This window comes from Physella acuta, unplaced genomic scaffold (assembly GCF_028476545.2).
Source record: "Physella acuta isolate Inbredline_101_S28 unplaced genomic scaffold, ASM2847654v3 ptg000658l, whole genome shotgun sequence".
Lineage (NCBI taxonomy): Eukaryota > Metazoa > Mollusca > Gastropoda > Physidae > Physella > Physella acuta.
The window spans coordinates 849,489-873,221 of NW_026732177.1; the positions used below are offsets into that span (position 1 = coordinate 849,489).

Below are 23,733 nucleotides of genomic sequence, written 5' to 3' on the forward strand. Positions count from 1 at the left end.
GCTGAGAATGACATGAGGATAGTTAATAACATGCAATTTTACTCATCGTATTAAAACAGTTATCAAGAATATATTGAAAGTATACTATAAATTTTTTATTTAGTGCTTATTAATTTCCTTACCAATTTCGACTTTTTAATTCTATGGGGGTTGCGGGTCCCTTACTTTTTTTTATAAAAGGGGGTCGACACTCGAAACAATTTGGGAACCACTGTTCTAAAGGAAACCTTGCTTACCATTTTCAGAAATCGGAAATAGCGAACTACTTTTCGGTCACTGGAAATCGCTCAAAATTGGACGAAAAATAGCTATTGAGATTATATACTATGGATGATATTTCATTTAACTAACTGAAACAGTCTTCACGTTATTTGGTATTTTCGTATTTTTGGAAACAAGAAATAAAGTAGCTTACCGCCTCTAGGTATTAGAAGTCATCCTAAATTTAAAAGTGATCCAAGAATAAGATATTTCACTTATATAGAAATCTCGCCTACGTAACTAAAAGCGCTCAAGTTATTAGTTCCCATGAAAATAGAGTACCACTTTCGATTATCCGAAATCGTTAAAATGTTGATAGTAATGTATCAACCTAACTATATCGGTACTCAACGTTATCGGCTTTTAAGTGACGGAAAGTAGTGTGCGTATTAAGTCCAGTTACCAGAAATTGCTGAAAACTTTGAAGTTCGCTACAAAGGATATCGAACGTATAAAACTATTTACTTCAAATCTTAAATTAAACAATTCAATTTTAAAACAGTAAAATTTAAAATAGTATAATTGAAAACTTTTAAATTTAAAACATCAGTTTTAAAAAAGGACAAATAATAAAATAGATCAATAAAATTTAGAATCAAAATTAAATTCATTTGTAATAAAAAGCTTGATACATGCACTAAAATAAATCGGTTTATTTTAAATATTTAGCAATGCGCCAGAATTGAAATAATTATAAAAAAGCGTGGGTTGTTTTCAAATTTTAGTAAGGCTTTCTAAATATAATTTTCTTTAGAACTGGTTGAATAGTATTGTATATTGAAAAAAAATATAAATAAATTTTGCAAATTATTTTTCAAAAAATTAATTAAACATTGAATTATGTCAAAGAGTATGCACTGCATATGAAATTTGCAAAAACAAATTGTTTGGTAGAGGTGATTCAAATTTCCTTGTTAAATTTCGTCCAATTATGGAAAGAGGGAAAAGAATGAAAAGGAAGTAAAAAAGTTTGTAAATAATTAAAAACTGCACAAAAAAAAAAACTGAAAAAAAAAAAAAAAAAGCAACCCTATAAATCCTGTGCGATAGAATATCGTTAATCTTAGAATAATTAACCACAAATTTTAATGACAGCCTTGTTTTGATTGGCTATAGCTGTCTACTTCTAAGCCAACGTATTAATATATTTGTTTTTATATTCAATCGTTGCCTTGGCTGGGTACATTGCCGTAAATGTTTTCTTCGGAGAGGTCAGTAGCTAAACTCTTACAATTGCCGTATGTTTCTTCCCCGGCAGGTTCCATTGCCGCATCACAATTGCCGTGTGTTTGCTCCCCGGCAAGTGCAGTGTTTGCCTGCTGCCCAGTGTTTGAGTACTCACATTCGTCCAGTGCCGTCTCGGATTGTTCGGTGTCTTCATAGATTGTTTGGTTTGCTGTGATGATGGGGTGGGGGGTGGGGGAGGGGGGGAGATATTAGACACACAGAGCACAAACTCATACGTGCAACTTACACTCATGCAACCACCTACACAGACACAAGCTACAGACGCACTCTCACAAACGACTCCCCACACAAATATATTATTGTTTCAACCTTCTTCATCAAAACCACCCTCTAGTGTTGGAGTAGTGCTGTAAGTATTTGAAACCAGAGCTCCTATTTGTGATGTCTCTGATCTGGGAGGTTTGCTGTAGGTATTTGACACGAGAGGAACCCTCCTGTCTTGTTTACTCGAACTGTAAAGTAGGACATTTTATTTCTCGTACTGATAATCAATGATCGATTAGGCTTGTTATACAACTAACTTTAATAGGTTGGAACCAAGTTTTTGATACAATCTAGTCATTAACTTGTTTGATGGCTAAACAAACTTGTCTAGTTTATATTGTGGGAAAAGCATTAAAAAAAAATTCACTCATATTATCTTCTATAACCTTGCTAGTCTGATACATTACTATATACTGATGTAATCACAACACTTGTTACATAAATGAAGATTTCCTCACCTGAAGCTAGAGTCCCGATTGTTTGTAGATTGTCTCCTTTTAAGTATGATAAGAATAGCTAGCACAGCAAGGACGGCAGACCCTACACAAGTTCCAGCTATAATCCCGGTCTTTGCTCTGTCTAGTTGATAGAATGTATATGTATGTATGTATGTATATATATATATATATATATATATATATATATATATATATATATATATATATATATATATACATATATATATATATATATATATATATATATATATATATATATATATATATATATATATATATAAACAGCGATAGGCCAAGTTAGAAACTCTATTCTTGCCTCGAGGTATCACCCTGTACCGTCGATGTAGTTTACCCCTTATGACTCATACATTTTGGTGACACCCCTTAAATGGTGCCGTACTTTATTTGTTGGGGAAAAGCAATTATCAAATGTTAATTTTAAAAACCAATTGCTACCTTGTAGCCTTGCTGTCTTAAACCTGCCACTGACCTCCCCACTCTTCTGACCAACAAAATTGACCGCTTGAATACGGTACAGATACTCCTTGTCTGGTTCTAGGTTAGAGAGTTCTAGGTCAGGGGAGGTCACCGTACTCTCCAGCCATGTCTTGTTTACTTGAATGTGAAAGACGTAGTTGTGTACCCTGCCTACCGAAGGCTGAAATTTGAGCCGGTAAGGTGGTTTGTCCAGTGTACTGGTCTGTTGGTTGACTGGGCCAGGTGGGGCTGGGGCTAGGTCAAGGTTAGAATAAAATGTACACGATTAAAAAAAATGTTCCTTGTAAAACAACACATATGCTTGTACGAAAATAAAATAATCACAATCTCAAGAAATATGAGAGCTTAACATATCAGACATGGATATATAACGCCATAGAATATTCTAAAATCTAACCCAACCTAGTGTTCCAGTGTCTGTTTTCTTCTGGCTAGTGTCGTAACCAAGGCAACAGACTTTGGTCACGTGCCAGCAGACTTTGATCACGTGACTGAACTGACCTGTGACAACGGTCAACTCCCTGCTGACGTTTTTCTCTGGATAGAACCCCTGTCGCCCCAGGACCGTGTACACGGTGACCTTGTACCTCGTGCCGGGAGTGAGGCCAGTCAAGGTCGCACCGCTATTGTTTCCCGCCACACCGCCCCGCTCCGTTTGGTCGTCTGTTGCCACCCAGTCCACCCTGTAGGTGACGTCATTACGTGCCAAAACTTGCCAGCCCAAGCCTATTTGTGTGGCCTCTTCAGTGTTTGGTTTTGTCTCTCCAACAACTAACTTGTCAGCTGCGAGATGAAACATGAATGTACGTGGTAGGTAACTTCAGTACCGGGATGTAAGCTGTGTCTCGTCAGCTCATGTGGTGGTCAAACAAACATGTATGGACAAAACGTTTAAGTGCAGAGAACTTGAAAAAAGATTTTCATCTAAAAGGAAACTTTCCTATTTACTTATAAGGGCAATTCGAGAATATTCCCAACTAATGCCATTCATAGAAAGACTACATTTTTAAATTAGAAACAAACTGAAAAATTTCATTAAAGTTAAAAACATTCATTTTCTTGGCACATTTCACACCCTGGTACTACATACTCCACAGTAAGAGGCGAAAAACTGATAAATCCACACACAACACATTACACACTACCAGGGGCGGATTAAGCTTGGGCGGGGCCCCGAGCTGAAACTTTTTGGGGGCCCCTGATATATATATATATATATATATATATATATATATATATATATATATATATATATATATATATATATATATATATATATATATATATATATATATATATATATATATATATATATATATCCTAATCAGCATACTATTCAAGATATTAATGGATTATTTATAACTTATAGGAACATTCGACACCGATATTTACAAAACTGCTAATTTAAAAAAAAAGCTGTCAAATGTGTTCAATGAGCGGTAAATTGGATACAAACATCTAACCTTCTTCTTCTCGTCTTCTTCGTTCTTAATTTTAGTGTTGGAACGGATCCCCTCCAACACAATTAAGGATACGTGTCAACTGGTTATGCGCCATTGAGACAATTGACTCCGATCTCAGTCTGCTTTTCTTTTTTAATTTGTTTCCATAGCCTTTGTCCAACCAAGAACAAACTACAGCAGATGTTTGATTTTGGAGTTGTCTCTCCTACAAGAGTGGCTATCCCCAGCTAACGAGCCTCATCTGCCCGAGGGTTTAAACTCGAGAAATTTCGGTTAAGCATCCACGAGCTTTACCGACTCGACCACGCCGATCCCCTAACATCTAACCAATATGTACTCATTTTTAGCATGATTAAATGTTACCCCCACCCACTACCACGACTCACACACTAACAGAACACAGAGCGGCGAGATCCATCCGCTACGTCAGTAGTACTAAATATATGACTGTTTACATTAGGCCTGTAGAAGTTTCCGACCTCTAACCATCAACTAGCCGGGTACCTGACGGTAAGACTATGTCCTGCGTCTGGTGGTGGGGGAAGTAAAGCCTAGTGAGAGGCTAATGGGAGTGAAACTCCTGAGCCGGTATATCCGTGTCACGATAGTTATTGAACTGTCATTCAAGAATTTATATTGGGCATGAGAAAGCTGGAAATGCAGACTAATATTGAACAATTAATATAAATGTCCATGAGAATATGATGTCGTTATAGATCAGACGATAAAGACTGTTGGCACTTGTTTGATTGCAGACGCAAAAGAGAAAAAGAATTTCAAACCACTCTACGTATGAAATTATTAATAACATACAGAGGTCAAACTAGGCCTAACTAAAACAGAAAGCACGGTATAAGCGTAAAAAACCACACCTCCCTCTTAGGTGTCATCCATTTATGAGGCCCACAAAAAGTTGGATTTCCATAGGCGTCCATTTAAAGAACGTCATCCCTGGCCTGTAAGCCCGATATTAACTTTCACTAAAAGTAAAGGCCTATAACTGTTTTTAAAAACAAAAAAAAAACAACAAAAAACCAAAAAAATATCACTTTAAAGGGAAATTTACTATAATTGAAAAAGGAAATTTGGGGGCCCCTAAAAATCGGGGGCCCCTGGCTGCAGCCCCCCTCAGCACCCCCCTTAATCCGCTACTGCACACTACACACCCAGATACCACATCTAAAACACCACACTGACACACCACACATAACACACATATTTCACACTAAACATCTAGATATCACACAGGAGACATCAAGACACTACACACCACGCAATACACAGAAACCTACATGACACGCAGTTGTTGTCTTCTCGGTGAAACTTGTCCTTACAGAGACAGCGATACGTTCTGTCAACATCAGCAAGACAGTTTAACATTGGCGGCTTGCACATATCACGGATGGTACTAGAGCAGGCTGAGCCATGTTCTAATGCTGGGGATATTTGTTTGAGGTGGCTTAAAATATAGAGTCACGTTCTAATGCTGGGGATATATTGAGGATGTGGCTTAAAATATCTATTTTGAAAACAGCAAAAGTATGATTTGAATGTTCTATTGGGGGGGGGGGGGGGGGTAAGGGTGTGGCTCGATTTCCCAAACCGCGACATCTCTATCTCCCCATATCATCCACTCATAGGTTCCAATTAGGTATTTTTATATCGTTGAATTTATTAACAGCCTGTTTTTTACAACCTTATGTCACTAGATACAACTTAAGAATATATTTATAAAAATTCGAAAAGATTTTTTAAATTAAGATAAACGAAAGCGATTTAGAAATAAAATCTGGTTTTATTTTCGATGATGAAAGTAGTTTTCGTCCACTTTTAAAATGTTCAATTTTAATGTCAAGAATTTTAATTATACATTATTTTAATAATAAAAACAATAGACACCTTACCTGTGTTACAGATGTAAAGGTGAGGGTTATAATAAAACCCCGGATCACACGAGCATGTCCCACTCACACACTTCAGGTTACCGCGGCACTGGCGGGTCTCAGCACATCTTTCATCGAACGCTGAGCGAGTTCAAATATTAAATTTTGATGCTGGCTGTTTTCGAATATCCAAACTTTAATTGGTCATGTTCACATATCAAAACATTACCTCATCGAGCTCAAATACCTTTTTTTTGTTTTGTCGTGCTAAAATGTACAAACGTTTGCTAGCCGTTTTCTTATATCAAAACGACATTTCGGACGTGGTCAATATCTAAACTTTTAACAGTTCGTATAAAATATAAAACTAAATGCTTATCGACTTAAATAACGAAACTAAAAATAATTATATATCGGAATAGCGATAGATGATTTATTTAAAGGTAAAAGTAAAATATGATTTGATACAAAGTAAAAGATATGCATCAAATGATTATTCTCCGAATATCAATCACAATTTTTCTAAGTAAACAGCTAAACTACTATGAATGTTGCAAACTTTAAAAATAATCCCTAGAGATATTGTCCACATTTTAATTCTATAAGTGTGAATTTAAAAAAAATATATATTCTAGATTTTCGATATAATATGTTGCTACATACCTTGTAGCCTTGCCGTCTTAAACCTGCCACTGACCTCCCCACTCTTCTGACCAACAAAATTGACCGCTTGAATACGGTACAGATACTCCTTGTCTGGTTCTAGGTTAGAGAGTTCTAGGTCAGGGGAGGTCACCGTACTCTCCAGCCATGTCTTGTTTACTTGAATGTGAAAGACGTAGTTGTGTACCCTGCCTACCGAAGGCTGAAATTTGAGCCGGTAAGGTGGTTTGTCCAGTGTACTGGTCTGTTGGTTGACTGGGCCAGGTGGGGCTGGGGCTAGGTCAAGGTTAGAATAAAATGTACACGATTAAAAAAAAATGTTCCTTGTAAAACAACACATATGCTTGTACGAAAATAAAATCATCACAATCTCAAGAAATATGAGAGCTTAACATATCAGACATGGATATATAACGTCATAGAATATTCTAAAATCTAACCCAACCTAGTGTTCCAGTGTCTGTTTTCTTCTGGCTAGTGCCGTAACCAAGACAACAGAATTGGGTCACGTGCTAGCAGACTTTGATCACGTGACTGAACTGACCTGTAACAACGGTCAACTCCCTGCTGACGTTTTTCTCTGGATAGAACCCCTGTCGCCCCAGGACCGTGTACACGGTGACCTTGTACCTCGTGCCGGGGGTGAGGCCAGTCAAGGTCGCACCGCTATTGTTTCCCGCCACACCGCCCCGCTCCGTTTGGTCGTCTGTTGCCACCCAGTCCACCCTGTAGGTGACGTCATCACGTGCCAAAACTTGCCAGCCCAAACCTATTTCATTGGCTGCTGTAGTCTGTGTTTTGGTCACACTCACAATAAACCCGTCGTCTGTAAAACATGAGATAGTTATGATTAAGATACGCTTCCCATTAGTTTTTAGTCAACACCACTGTAAAGTTTTAAATTATTTCTTTTCTCATTGTTCCTTTAGTTCTACGTTTTCCTTCACCAAAGTCGTTGAGCCTTGAAGCGTTATTGTTGACATTGATATTTTCTGATAAATGTTCAGTTGATCATGGTCTTTACTGGCAAAAGTACTAAGTTATCCTCTTTGCACTTAGTAATACAAATATTTAGTTTAGAAAAAAGTCTTAATGCGTATGTAATCTTTTTCTGTGAGCGGGTGAATAGATTATTTATTTTGTACGAGCCGGCCCGCGGCATAACATACGCCGCTATTTAGTTGTTTCTAATTTTCAATAATTCATAATTTGTGAATTCGACAGTACCAACGCTGACACTGAAAATATTTCTTTAAAACACTATAAGTAGCTCGTTAAGGACCATAACCCCCCCCCCCTTCCTTCCCTCCCCCCTCCTCCCCCCCCCCCTACGTTTAAAATCGTTGGCTCTGCTTGTAAACATTTAGAGTGAACACAGCTCACTAAAACCATGTAGGGGTGGGGAGGTAGGGAGAGCGTTTGCAGCTTGTTTTCTAACGGCTCGAAGAAGAGAATTATATATATAGATTATTTTATTGTGTGCGAATCTGTGCGTGAATGATCCACTGGACAGCGGCTACGGGTTTTCTATCTTTTTTTTTGACCCAAGTGGAAAATGTGGCCCCTCGTGCTTGAAGGTATTTGTTTTTTTTTATTTTGGTTTTATGTGTGATTGGTATGAAAGCCACTGCCGATGTTTCTCGTTTTCTTTTTTTTTCGTCTAAATTGAGATAGTGGGCATCGGCAGGTCTGGTACACACGTGGTGTATTCTTTTTGTTGGTTTAAAATGTATTTTTATATTTTCTAAACCCTTGGCGTGTTTTGGACCACGTGGTTTAAATTGATGTTTAGGAGGGTTTCCTAAACTGGTGCGAATGTGTGTGTGTGTAATTTACTTGATTATTTTACTTTATTATTATGTGTATATATTTTACATGCATTTTATTTGTTTTCTTTATTCTTTTCTCTCCACCCCCCCCCCCCACACTTCTAGTGAGGTTGCTTGTGCAACTTAGCTGGGTGTTTTGTATATATTGTTTTGTAGATATTGTTTTAAACGTAGTGTTTAGGACGTATTGTTTTGTATATATTGTTTTGCACGTAATGTTTTGTACGTAATGTTTTGTACCTAGTGGTTGTACGTAGTGGTTGCACGTAGTGTTTTGTTTGGTGTGAACTTTTGGATGTCGAGAACGGATGAAGGGAGGTTTCTGTGTGTCAGAGCCTGGACCATCCTAGACATCATAAGTCGGTGCCACACCATCAAATAGTCGAACGTTGTGTTTCGTTTGTTTGGTGTTTGTTTAGTGTTGCATTAGGATGTTTTGAATTTGTATTAATGTTTACGTTTTTTGGTTTCGTTTTATTTCATGCAATAAATTATGTAAATTGATAAAGCTTTTTAGTGTTTTTATCAAGACTAATGTTAGGGTTTAACCACCATGGGTTTTACCACGGTTGCACTGACCGGACAGTTTAGTTAGTTAAGCCTAGGGAAGGATAGATAGTGTAGTCACCCCCCCCCCCCCCAGCAGGGCTTACATTAATAAGTTTCAAATATTTTTGTAATCCAGTTATTTTTATGAGTTTATAGTAAATTCTAAGAAGATGCACCGTATATTATGTAGAGGGTACACTTTATACTACACACCACGCCATGCCCATGCAAAACCTACACGACACACAGTTGTTGTGTTCTGAATGAAACTTGTCCTTGCACAAACATCGCCGTGCTGAATGTACATCCAGTAGACAGTCTAGTGGCGGCTTGCACATGCCTCTGTTGTTGGTGGAGCAGCTGGAGCCATGATCCACAGCTGGAAATAGGGTGCAGGTAAGCAAGATAGGTGGTTAATTGTCAAACTTTAATTGAATTAGAACATTAGGCACCGGATCGATGAGCCTCCCCCATCATTCTATTTCCATTGCAAGTATTTTCCTACAGAAAATACCATGGAACCGGCAAAGTGAACCTTTTATAGCATTGACTTGAGTCTTTAGAATGTGTACTACTGAAACTAATGAAACGGATCTAAAACTTGAAAACTTAAAACCTTACGTCTGCTACAAGTTCTGCTGCCAGTGTTGTAGTACAAGCCTCTATCACACAAACACGATCGACCCCGACACTTCAGTTCTCCACTGCACTGTCGGCTGTCAACACAATTCTCATCCAACTCACGCTCTGCTCAAACGTGAACGTAACAGCAGGATGAGCGCACATTATTATCATTTTTAGACAGTTAACTACAAACTATCTCGAACTTTCATCTTAGTACATTCATCTTCAAGAAGCGTTAATATGATACATAGTTTGTCTTTGACGAAAGTAATAATTTAATGGATCGATAAAATTTGGTACTGTTATGTGAGCGAGGTCTGCTTGCTTAAGTACCCCAACTGTAACTTTTGAAAGATTCTATTATATATGAAATGATTTTAATGAAGATGTGAAACCTCACTTTTGATACACAGCTGAGTTGAATGGTCGTGATATTTGTCATCACTACATCCACAATAACCTTTGACACAGGAGAGATACCCACGGCATTGGTCCGCTAGATGGCAGGTCTTGCCATAAGACAGATCTATTAAAACGCATTAGAATTAATTAAAGTTTTCAAGTGGTTATAGAAGAACTTTTATATCCTTGCTTAATGAATAGCCTCATTTTTCTATAGTTTCATGTATAGAAGTATAAAATATGTATAGATTAATGAACAATAAACAAACAAACAAACAAACACACAAACAAACGGACGGACGAACGAACGAACAAACGAACGAATGAAACAATGAATGAATGAATGATTGCATGATAAATGAATAGACGCCCCGAAAAAAATGTTGTTCGGCGGTGGTTCAGATTAGGCTGCGGTTTGTGGTGGAGGAAGGGGGGGGGGAGTGGAGGGAAATTTGGGCTGACATCCTTGAGGACGTTGCGCCATTATGATTTTTTTTACCGTATTTTAATATTTGTGAATATCCATATCCACTCCATCGTGAGAGCGGTGCGCCATATTTGTTTTTACCGTAGTCAAGCACGGTTATAAGCTAGTGTATATATATATATATATATATATATATATATATATATATATATATATATATATATATATATATATATATATATATATAATATATATATATATAAAGCTCAATTCTGTATGTAACTTGTAATATGCAAAGTGTAAAATGTTTGTCGCGGATACTTCCATGGATTGAAGTGTTAGGTTATTAAAGTCCTTATGGTCTAAATTTATGAGTTAAAAAATTAATATTGAAAGTGTTGGGAAATAATTTTCATTTTTCAAACTGAAACTGATAATTGTCGGCATGTTCATTAAACACAAGTTTTAAAAAATATCATCTTTTACAACAATTCTAATTATGTCTTTATTTAGTCCTTTAGCACTTAATTCCCTTTGATAAATTAGGAAAACACTATTACTTCCCTTTATAAAAACATTGCATTAGTGGAAAAGAATTTACTTTTTGGTACTTTGTTTTGGTGTTGGGAAAAAAAAATAATTACATAATTAGCGGGGATTGATCAAGTGCAAATGTTGTAGGTATTTTACGGATAAGCTTGGAGTATTATAATTGTTCATTAAATTGAAACGTGCGCGTTCGTTTAAGTGAGTGCAAAAGACTATGAATAAGTTGGGGTACTATAGTCGTTTATTAAGCTGAAACAGGCGATTCCGCCCGGGGCTAGACTGTGAGCACTTTGCGCTTATGTTCGCGTTAGTGTTTTCTTTGTGTTTAGGTTGGGTTTGCGTTAGTGGTTGCGTTTTGGTTTGTTTCGTTTTTGTTCTTTCTTTTTTCGTTTTTGTTTGTGTTTTTTTCTTTGGGTTTGTATTTGTGTTTGTGGTTGGTTTTGCGTTTGGATTTGGTTTGATTTCGTTTGCTTTTTCGTTTGTTTTTTTCTTTGTGTTGGTATTGTTGTTTGTGGTTGTTGTTGGGGTTGTTGTTAGGTTTTTGTTTTCGTTTGTAATTGTAATTGTGTTAGCGTTATGTTTGCGTTTTGTTGTTTTGGTTTTGGTTGGTTGTGGTAGGGACGGAAAATGCCGAATTTATGATGATTACTAAACACACAGGTAATGGTCTTTAACAGAAAGATTTTAAACAGAAGCCAGAGCAGGGCCTGGCCGGGAAGGCTAGTATATATACATATATATATATATATATATATATATATATATATATATATATATATATATATATATATATATATATATATATATATGGTTCCATGACAAATGATCTCAGGACAAATGATCTCAGACAAAATATCTCAGACAAAATACCTCACGGACAAATGATCTCAAGACAAATGATCTCAGGACAAATGATCTCAAGGACAAATGATCTCACGGACAAAAGATACCAGGACAAAATATACCAGGACAAATGATATCATGGACTAATGATCTCAGACAAAATATCTCAGACAAAATATCTCACAGCGAAATTTTAATAGTATTTACGATGATTTTAGTTGAACTTTTTTTTATCGACTGTTAATATGGTTTTGTTTACTTTTTTACGTATAATAATTGTGAATAAAATGAATTAGTGAAACCTAACAAACCATCAAGAGGTGTATTAAGCAAATGATTTGAAAAAGTAAAAATTAAAACAGTAAAACAGTAAAAATTAAAACAAATTTACTCTTTTAGCCTGAAAGATATAATAAATGATAATGTATAAAACAAATAAAGTAACGGTCGCCATACAACATTGATGTTCATATCACGCGAAATATCTTTCAAAAATGTAAATGGTCTTAAGGTTCGTAACGTTAAACTATTGTTTTTATTACATCATAAACACAAACATAACGTGTAAGTTTATTTTCTGGTAGGTACATCGTTATGATCACAACTCTCCAATACTATCTGATCATCTATTGAGTGAACTCTTGCTCGACATGTCCTAATTTCACATTTCCAAATCTCTTTGCCTGCGTATTGCTATAATAAATTCACCAGAAACTCATGTCCTAATACCTTTTTGCGAGGTAACGAAAGAGACCATAGCAAAGCAATCACCACTAATACTGCTTTGTTTGATGCACACTACGACATACTTAGCTCTGCGATGACCGCTGTCGTTTAAATAAGCAATAGTAACCTGATCACTAAGGGAGTGACCGACGCATAACAATGGACTTTCTATGCTAGTCGTATTGTCCATGGAGGGCGGTTGCCTTTCCCTTAAGGCGTGTCTCTGCCATCAAAGCAGGCGGCCACCTTGACACGAAGGTGTGTCTTTATTGTTATTCCATCCTCTTTGATCTTGTTTCGTCCACCTGACGTGGTAGGATTGTCTCACGTTTGTCAGTCACATCTACGCTGTCTTTCGAAATTATTTCTTTAATCTTGGTATACTATATTACTAATACTAACCTTAATTTTTTTAGTGCAATATGACAAATTTATACGGCAAACATTTCTTACAATTATTATATAGGCCTATAAACAATAGTAAACATAGTAAACAAAACCATTTGACAATCAATAAAAACAATTCAGATAAACTAAAATCTTCAACTACACTATTAAAATTTATGTGTGAGATATTTTGTCTGAGATATTTTGTCTGAGATCAATTGTCCGTGGTATTATTTGTCTTGATATATTTTGTCCTGGTATCTTTTGTCCGTGAGATCATTTGTCCTTGAGATCATTTGTCCTGAGATCATTTGTCTTGAGATCATTTGTCCGTGAGATATTTTGTCTGAGATATTTTGTCTGAGATCATTTGTCCTGAGATCATTTGTCCTGTCACCATATATATATATGATATAAGCGGGCAAGTAGTGTGTCAGTCCTTCCTTCCTTCCTTCCGTCATCGCTATAGCTTTTGGAACCATAAAAGTAAACATCGCACCATGATGTGCTTTTCAGTGCACCGCAGTGTCTTATTATAAGTAATAGAGTAGGGTTTGTTTATATAACGATATAACGACATAGAGCTATTTTATAATTGCCACTGTTTTTTCTTTTTTGCATAACGTAAAGAAAATATTAAATACACGCACATTGCTAAAACATATTAAAAAGATCAATGTCAAATATCATTTTCGTTTATATTCCCAGAAAAAGTGGATACATTTTGATAATATAATAACAGTACAGTAGAAAAGTCAAATTAATTTAACTTTTTTTTTCTAATTTTGACAAAGGAGGTAATTAAAAAAATATTAAACTCACGCTAATAAAAAATGTGAATGCAAATATACGGTCGTCATAGAAGGAATTAGTGTTGCAATAATATAATTAGCAAAATGTGACTGCAAATTATGCGGATGTGTAAGAGGAAATTATTGTTAGAAAATTATAATTAGCATGGATTGATAAAAGGCAATCTTTTATTTATTTTATTCACTGAATGTACTGTTTATTACTTATAATTTTTAATCAACAACTATTCCGCACTATTATAGAAGCGTCATCACGTTCCTTAGGTGCGCAATGGTTTTAGTTATGAAACTATTGTAAATTTTTAAAATTTAAAGTACTGGGGAAAAAAATGTGTGAATTGATAAAGTGATATAATGTAGTTAAACACGGATATTTTAAATACTGCCTATTATTTATACTGTTTACTAATTATTATTCTATCTTTCGGTTTGCGGACAAGCTGGGGGCTTTATAGGAGAGGCATAGCGAGGGGGGGGGGGGGCATATGTCCCCGGGTGCCGACCTTAGGGGGCGCCAAAGTGGGTTGGAAAACATTAGCGGGGGGGGGGGGTGGAACTCGAAAGTTTTAGGGGGGGGGGGGGTGCAAATCGAAAGTTTGAGAGGGGTGTAAATTAAAAGTTTGAGCGGGGGGAATTTCAAGTCAAAAGTGGTGCAAATCGAAAGTCTGAGGGGAATGTAAATCGAAAGTGGGGTGGGGTGGAAATTGAAATTTTGAGGGGAGGGGGTGCAAATCGTAAGTTTGAGGGAGGGTCAAATCGAAAGTTTGTCCCCGGGCGCCGGAAAGGGTCGCTAAGCCTCTGTTTTGTAGTTATTCACTGTGTCAGACGCGTCCGCTGGCGCTCGGAAAGGGAGCGATCTGGAGCTACGGGCTAGACTGTGAGCTATATGCCTTTATGATTGCATTTAAATTGTGTTTATGAGTGTTGTGTTTGTTTTTTCGTTTGTGTTTTTTGCGTTCGTTTGTGTTGTGTTTAGTTTTTCTCTGTTCCCAAGTTGGTACACTTAAAAAAAGATTTACCGTGGCGGAGCACGGGATGCAGCTAGTATATATATATATGGTGGTAGTGTGTCAGTCAGTCATTCCGTCATCGCTATAGATTTTGGAAGTCTCTCCCTGGGCGCGGATAGCCGGGAAAACGAGTTTTTTGGCGGCGATTTAAATTACGCCTTGGGTTTACAGCGCTGTAAACTTTGAGGTAATATCCATAGTTACACTGTGGCGAAGCACGGGTATAAGCTAATATATATATATATATATATATATATATATATATATATATATATATATATATATATATATATATATATATTGCCTTCAAATTTAAGTCACATGTTTTAGTTAGACTGTGTCATGCTCATCAAAATATTTAATATTTTCGATTATATCTGAGGTCAACTATGGATAATTTAAATCTTATAATTTAAAACTTATTATTAAAAATCAACTAATGTTCTCTGACCTTTGATGGTGTAGTTCATCGTGAATCCTCTGTGTGTGACACGACCACCAAGACCTGCAGTTATAAAGATCAGGTAGACCACATTACTGGAGGAGGTAAGTGTGAAGGGCTGTGAGCGTCCACATGAAGATACATTTAGTTTTCTCCGTATCTGATCGCCTTCGTAGGCCGCCACATGAACAGAACCACAGGGAAGTACCTCAAAATCTGAAAAACTGAAAAAACATTCATTTTGAAATTTTTTCTTTGATGTTAAGTAATTGTTTTTTAATTTGAAAAGCAATCTCAAAACAAATCACTGTTTCAAATGGTTATCTATGAATTGTATGGTTACCATGGTAACACCATAACGCATTGTATTTACTAATCTCTACTTTTCTGCTCGGATTTGCTAGTCCCTACTTGACTGATTGTATTGGCTAATCACTAATTGACTACATGCCCCCCCCCCCCCCCGAACAAAGTCTACCGCTCCCCCCGAACGAAATGGAATTTATCTAGAAAATTTAAACTTTTAACAGTGTCCACTCCCCCCTCCCGGGAAAGTTTAATCGGCCCCCCCTCTGAAAATTTTAAATTCCTCCCCCCCCCCCCCCGAGAAAAAATTCTTGAAGAAACACTGTCTCCTTGTATTTGCTAATCCCTAAGTGACTGCTTGTATACGCTAATCCCTACATCAGGACCACTCTTGTCCCAGGATCTCCACTAATCCTCCAGGCACACGAAGACAGCTTGTTGTAACCGCTGGGGTAGCCAGGGCTGCTCACACGGCCTTGTGTGGACGTCAGGTGGTAGTCGTAGGCTGGAAGCATTTTAAAACAAGTACTCTTGTCATTTCCGAACACCATTTAACACTTCTAAAAATATGCCTAGATGCTGTTCTAAAGCTATATATTAGTGTCACACAAAGCTACACGATAAAGTTTCACTGTCGTCGGCTGCCACAAGCTACTCTCTTACTATATTCACCCGAGCCCCATCCCCCCCCCTCTCCGTACACATGAACTCCCGGCTACATACTAAGTCAAATTACATTTTATTGATAAACTTACTCCTAGTTATTATTTTTGTCCGATTTCCAATTGATAAAGTGTTGAAGTAAAAATTTATTATACCCATACGAAGTAAAGAGCTTCTAGTGGATTCAAAAGTTTTTTAAAAAAATGTATTTGGTCACTATTTACTCATTTTCCAATAAGTTATAAAAATATAATATATATATATATATATATATATATATATATATATATATATATATATATATATATATATATATATATATATATATATATATATAATTTTTTCGCACCAGGTCGCACCTGACCATGCGACGCCACTGAGCATAGATCTATATCATTATTGCCATAGCCGAAAGAAAGTGTACTATAACGCTTTAAACCTTGGAATCGATATTTGAACCCAAATTTTGAAAACTCATAATAAATCATTTTGAAGATATGCACTTAAAATTTTTAGCTGAGTGCCCCAAAATATGGAAGAAGATTATGAATTGATTGTTTATTGGGCATAAAATATAATATTTTATGGATGGTGGAAAACCTACGAGGGGGTTAATTTTTCAAGATGGCCGCCGTTGTCGTTGTTACCAAGATTTTTCCACGAGTTATTTTTAGTGGAAAGGCATATGAGGATGTATCTTAATAAAGCTGTAAAGAATTAATTATTTTCTAACGAGTATTAAAAAAAGTTTTTTTTACCGGAGCCTCCCCCCTTAATTGCTGTTACGATTTTTTAATGTAAGTTAATATCCTCTTGAGATTTTAAATTAGACTGTCACCTTGAGTGAAGTAGTTGCCATAGAAACCAGGCAACGTGTCCGAGCTGTCCGTCACAAACTGGACGTACATGGTGTTGGTGGGTGAGACGACCAGGATAGGTACCTCACTGTTACAGTACCGCCCCAGAGATAAGGCGCTGCTACTTTCCCTCAGTTCTAGGTAACGATTGGTGCAGGAAGAAGTGGTTCTGGTTAGGTTTAATGAGGTTAGACTGTAAAATAAGACAGATTTCACTAAGTTAAAAATACTTTCAACACATCATTTTTTGTCAAGAAAACTATTTTACAGGCTTGAATTGTATTGCTCTCGTTTAATGCTTTTTACAAGCTTTTACTTGCTTTTGTCTGTCGTGATTCGTCATTGGTCGAAACTGGTGTGCGAAATTTTGACTACTTCTAGCAAACCAATTTCTTACAAACTTGGCACAAGAGTCAAGTTCCGATATAGTTCTTTCTCTAATATATAAAGTTAATTCTAGATGTTAGGGTGGACAACGGGCGGACAGACCAGTGATTACAAAGAAATAGAGCAAAAAACAAAATTGACTTCATCGCCATAGTGTGATGTATCTAAAATGCTTATCGTCTAAATTAATAACTAAAAAAATAATATTTAATGTGTTATAAAACAGTTTTCATTTTTCAAACTTATAGTGGTAATAGAAGGCATGCGCGTTAAACAAAATTAAAGAAAATGTAACACCCTTTACAAAAATTCTAAAGGTGTCTGAAAATTAATATAATTTAGTATTTAGCACTAATTACGTCCCTTGATAAATAAGGAAAACACAATTACTTCCCTTAAAAACATTTACATCGGAGGGAAAAATTACTTTTTATTACTTTGTTTTGGTGTTGGGAAAAAAATAATTACATAATTAGCGTAGATTAATTAAGTGTAATGTGGTAAGTAAAACACAGATATTTCAAATGCAGCCTTTTATTTCTTTTATACACTGAACGTATTGTTTACTAAAAAATATTTGTAATCAATTAGAGTATTTTACAATTTTACAATTACAATATTTTAGATATTTAAATAGTAGTGTATCATTTATTTTCTACTTTTTAGTGCAATATTACATAAAAGCTTGTTATTAAAACGTCTTTTATGAATTTTGTTTTTATGAATAAATTAAAATTGTGTCCAAATTAGTAGGTTGTCTTATCCAACTATTCCGCACTATTATACGCGCTTTGTCATGTTCATTAGGTACGCAATGGTGTTTAGTCATGCAACTCTTTGGTAAAAAAAAATAAAGTACTGAAAGAATCCTAAAATAACAAGCTTTTATTTAATAATGCACTTTTATTTTCTACTTTTCATGCATTATTACATAAAAACTTGTTATTAAAACGTTTTTAAGGATTTTTTAATGTGTTTTTTAGTTTTCATAAAATTAGAAAGCTTACTTTCTCGTATACTAAGCATGAAGTTATTTATTTAGAAGCATTATTTTAGTAATAACATACAGAATAATCACTACATTTATGGTCTGTATAATATGCAATATAGAACACAAATTGTGACTACATTCAACTCAGCGTATACAAAATAAAAGAATACAAAGAATAAAAAAAAATCAAATTTAAAAAATCTTTGAACGTACTTAAAAACTACAATGTTATTACGATCGACTTGTATGTTCCAAGTGTAAGATTTGTTCAGAAATCGTAGAGGAAAACCTGGACTGGCGATGTACCCTGAAGTGGCCCTATGCATGACATAGGTTTCTGAAATTTATAATATGGCGGCCTTATTATTAGTGAAAGACATGCGGATGCTTAGAGAAACTATTGCTCTTAGATGAGATATTCTAAGTAGCAAATCATCAAAATCACTATTAATTCGTCCTATTCATTTCTTCTTTTGCATTTTTGATACATTATCCATTCTTGTATTCAGAAACCTAAACGTTCAAACTTAAACGTTCTATACGAAAAGTTCCATATCGTTCATTATATTCTATTTGACATCCTAGCAAAGCTGGATTTCTCGTATATTTGTTAAACATATTTCTCGTCATCTCGAAACTACCCTAAGCTTGCAATTGCCTTTATAAATTACACAGAAACTGTATTTTCTTGACATATTATTCGTTACTGTTTGCAGATTTTTTCATTTCAAATGTTTTCAACACTATAAAAAGAAACTAGGTTTTTAAAATTAAAAATGTAATTCCCAGCATATTTTCATTATTTGTTCTTCATGTAACAATAAAACAGACTTTGGTTAGTTTCATTATTACAAGGCTCTTGACAACGAACAGTTGTGGTGTAAAGACGTATAGTTAGTGATAGTTGGTGGTGATAGTGTACTTACTAATGTTGATGTTGATTAGGCCTCGAAGCTGAGTTAAACAGTAGATAGAACATGTGCTTTATTTCATGAGTTATTTTTGGGAAGGAATAAACTGTACTTATATATATATATATATATATATATATATATATATATATATATATATATATATATATATATATATATATATATATATATATGTGTGTGTGTGAGCGGCTGGAGTGTATTTTTATTATTTGTAACTTAGAAGGCGAATGTATCGTTTCGTTTCATGTCGTAAATTGTTCGTCGATTTTAGTTGTGTAGTCCCGTATTATGGCGCCGCTGTCTCACTGTTTATGTCCCTGGTTATAGCTAGTTTATATATATTTCGTTTATATTGTTGTCATTGTTTATATTAAGTGTCTTTTTATAATATTCTGTTGCATGTTTCGTGGTGTTTGGTTTGTTATCCGTGAATTAGGGACTATTTGTTTACGTGTAGTGTGTGAGGTGTGTGGAAGTCGGTTTCCGGCTTGTTCAACTCTGTCTTTTTGGTGTGTGGAAAGCAGCGGTGAAGAGAGCAGGAAGTCTCTCTGGTCATCGAGTGAAAAGAATAGCAAATTCGCACCATCCAGCCGTATTTATTTTGTGTTTGTGTTCGTCATAGTCCTGGACGAAGTCCGAAATTGGGTGTTTTGTTTGATGTAAAAAGTTTGTTTCGTTTGGTTCTGTTTTGTGTCAGTTTTTACCTATTCTCTTTTTATAACTTTTGGTTCCATATTTTGTTTAATAAATTTTATTATATTGTTAAAAGTTTTTTTTGTTTTTAATTTAGACTAAGGTTAGGTTATTAACCAGTCTGGGTTCATCCGGGCTTGCACTGACCGGACAGTAGTTAGTTAGATAAGCCTAGGGAAGGGTAGGATAGATTTTAAGGTATCCCCCCCCCCTAACAGGGCTTACATATATATATATATATATATATATATATATATATATATATATATATATATATATATATATATATATATATATAAATATGTTGCTTGAATTAAATAAAAACAGCAACACCAGGAAAACAGACATTCTGAAGTAAAGGAAGATTGCCCTGGTACCAGCATAACATTTATTTCGTATCACCACAACAGCAATAGCCTAATCCACTTTCAGTGCACGCTCACCTTGTGAGTAGAAGCTTGCGCTAAAACCTTTGTATGTGCTTGAACCGTCAGTTTTAAACACAATGTACATCTCAGTGGATGTCGACACGACCAGTCTTGGTGCCTGGGTGCCACACAGTCGAGGGAACGCTGCTGCCGACGTGTTAGGGCCGTCGTAGATTTGTAGGTAATCAAGGCTGCAGGTAGGGTAGGGTCCTTCTAATTCCAGCGAACTAATGCTGTGACATTGTAATAAAAACAAATGATCCGTTACAAGAGAAAAATATATTTTAAGACAAGGTACAAATTAAAGAATGCTACAAGACCTTAATACAAAAGTCTTACTTTAGGTGCACGAAAGCCCCATAAGCTCCGTTTATCTTCCATTCAAACTGTTGATTGTTTAGGTAGCTTATCGGGAACCCAGGACTAAAAATGTGCCCAGAAGTATGCAATGTGTTTCTTGTGGCTATGCAATATTTAAAATACGCCTATTATATTACATAATATGTAATTTATGAAAGAACGAACGAACAAAAGAACAAACGAACGAACGAATAGGTCAATATTTAAAAGGATATGTTCCTTGCGAAAATCCCCAAACTCCTGGTTTTATGTCATGATGGGTTTCTTGCACTTTTGGATACTTTGTCCATTTTTGTATTAAGAAAAGAATAGACTTAATGAGAAAAAATAGTGTTTCAAAAACCATTTTTATGACCCTATTAATTAAATTTTTTTTCTCAATCTTACAAACACTACGAAACGTTTTATATCCGTCATCATATTGCACTTGGCTTCATTGGAAAGCTGGATTTCTCATGTATTTGATAATCGTATTTTCAATCTTCTGGGAAACACACAAAGCTTACAGTTGGCTTTACAAATTACACAGATATTTTTTTTCGTGACCAATTTTTTGTAACTTTTTTGCTGTTTTTCTCAGTTCGCACTTTTTTAAACACTGAAAAACCTACTACTTTTTTATTTATTAAACAATGCCTGCCATATTTTCAGTAATTGTTCTTCATGCAGAAATAAAACTTTTGTCACGAGGGAATTCTGATAGCATTCATAGTAAAAAAGTTTATGATAAATAATATGCACATTTTGAAACTTTCGAATACTAAAAAGGGTACAATTTCTTAGATCTTGTAAGATTCTTACTAGTAGATATTTCAAAAAGTTGTCGTGACAAAACTTTTAAAATATATTGAAATTTAAGCCGTTTAAATTTGTTTGTTATAAGTGCATACATAAAAAAGCCTTAGCAGATTTAAAAGTACCGAAAAATTCAAAATGGCGGAGGTTTTTTGGGTTTCCATGACAACCAAAATGGTTTTTCCACCTTTTTTGTGCTGTTTAATACTTACTTTCATGTGCCAAACATGGTAAATGTATTCAAAAAGCTTTAGATCTTAAATTGTAAAACACATGGAAAAACGGAGCATATACCCTTAAAGAACATCATTCATTTTCTCTTTTTGTGCCTTCTTACATAAAAGCTTTTTGTTTCGTGTTTATTAAACGGAACCAAAATACTGATTTGCTGCTTATGGATGAACATATCCATAATTTTAAGTTACTGGTTACGACGCTATGATATTCCTTGTTTAAAATTATAAATCACAAATTTGTTATAGTGAAAAATTATTAAATAATTCTTAATTAAGATTAAACGAAAAGAATTCATACTTATTGTTTGTTTACCATTGTTTAATTTATTCTAATTTACCAGTTTTCAATAATTGCTGTACCTAATTGCTTTTTGATTACCTTACGATGTAAAAAAAATAACATACCTTGAGAAAAGAACTCTCCATAGGACCCAGGGTAAGTACCAGCCGAGTCTGTTGTAAACGTCACGTGCATGTATGTGGATGTTGACGCCACCACTATAGGAGCCACACGACCACAGAACGTTCCTAATGTTCTAGAACTTGTATTAGAACCGTCGTAAACTTTCACATAGTCTGATATACATGATCTACCATCTCCTTCCATTTGTAAATACGAAATGCTAGGGTAAATAATATGTAAAATATTCTCAAAACAAAAAAAAAGAAGTAGTGATTTTGTTTAAATGCAGACCACTCTTACACAGTATTCCGCTAATTACTTTTGGGTGATCAAGGCTTATTACTTAAATGGGGTTTACAATATTTAAGTGTCCAAAATAAATTATTTAAAACACATATGCAATAATGTACGCGCATAATACTAGCATTAAACACATTCATAACTTTATTTTTGTTAAAAATTGAGATTTTTCCCAAACGTTAAGGGTACTTGTAAGTTAAACAGAGGGTGATATTTTGAATGTTTATCGATAATTAAGTTAACTAAATAGGAAAAATATGCCTCGAGTTCTCTGACATTGAAGAGTGTTGAAAACTGATCGATATTTTTTGTTTCTTTAGGTTATTTGAAACGGTGATAAATCCATAAAATATTTAGGTCTTTTAAGAATTTTGTACTATTGTTGGCGCCTTTTATTGTACCTATAAACTAAGCAAATAAGAAACTTAATCAAATAATTAGATTGAAATGTATTTAGTTATTGTCTCGACAAGTATCTTAAAGGCGCGCATTTTCGTTTATTTCCATTGCAATTAAATTAAACTGTTAACAAAGTATCCATCGAAATTTAAAATGCTGAACTGTACAATAAATTAAAAATCCTATTTTGATATTAATGTAAAGCTTTATTCAATTAATCCATAACAATAGTTTCGCTGTCTGTGTATCTATCTATCTGTCTGACAAGAAGAGAAAACATAAGCAAAATAAAAACTTTCATAGTACAACGAAAACGAAACATGACGTCACATGGAGCATATAGTAGTCTAAAGCCGGGGGAGTGCACACAATAATATGACGTCATTGATTCTCGAGTAAACATTAAATTAAAAAGCCATCTTTGTCTAATCTAAGTGGTTTGCGTGAAGAGTTTCTTTCATACAATTCTTCGGCTAGGGGCGAAGCCCCACCCTCGTGTAAGAACGTCTAAGCCGCCCCCCCCCCCCCCCAACTCAAAGGAAATGTCGTCATCGTTACTCTATAATAAAATTACCGCCTAATTAATGTGTCTAATCTAAAAAGTGGTTTGCTTGTAGAGTTTCTTTCATGCGAAGCCCATTTAAC

The 23,733-nt window shown here is 35.1% G+C and overlaps 1 protein-coding gene across 1 annotated transcript; it reads right to left on the reverse strand.

Annotated features, from left to right (window-relative positions):
- Positions 1 to 1,297: 1,297 nt before the first annotated feature.
- Positions 1,298 to 15,416, reverse strand: LOC131948726 (fibronectin-like). Its single transcript, XM_059310402.1, has 13 exons — positions 15,348 to 15,416; positions 10,141 to 10,266; positions 9,738 to 9,863; positions 9,355 to 9,495; positions 7,283 to 7,564; positions 6,739 to 7,014; positions 6,097 to 6,216; positions 5,485 to 5,628; positions 3,231 to 3,512; positions 2,688 to 2,963; positions 2,232 to 2,352; positions 1,819 to 1,961; positions 1,298 to 1,657 (listed from the first exon to the last, which is right to left on the reverse strand). The coding sequence occupies exons 1-13, from the start codon at positions 15,364 to 15,366 to the stop codon at positions 1,422 to 1,424; spliced, it is 2,292 nt and encodes a 763-aa protein (XP_059166385.1). The 5' UTR covers positions 15,367 to 15,416; the 3' UTR covers positions 1,298 to 1,421.
- Between the last annotated feature and the right edge of the window lie 8,317 nt (positions 15,417 to 23,733).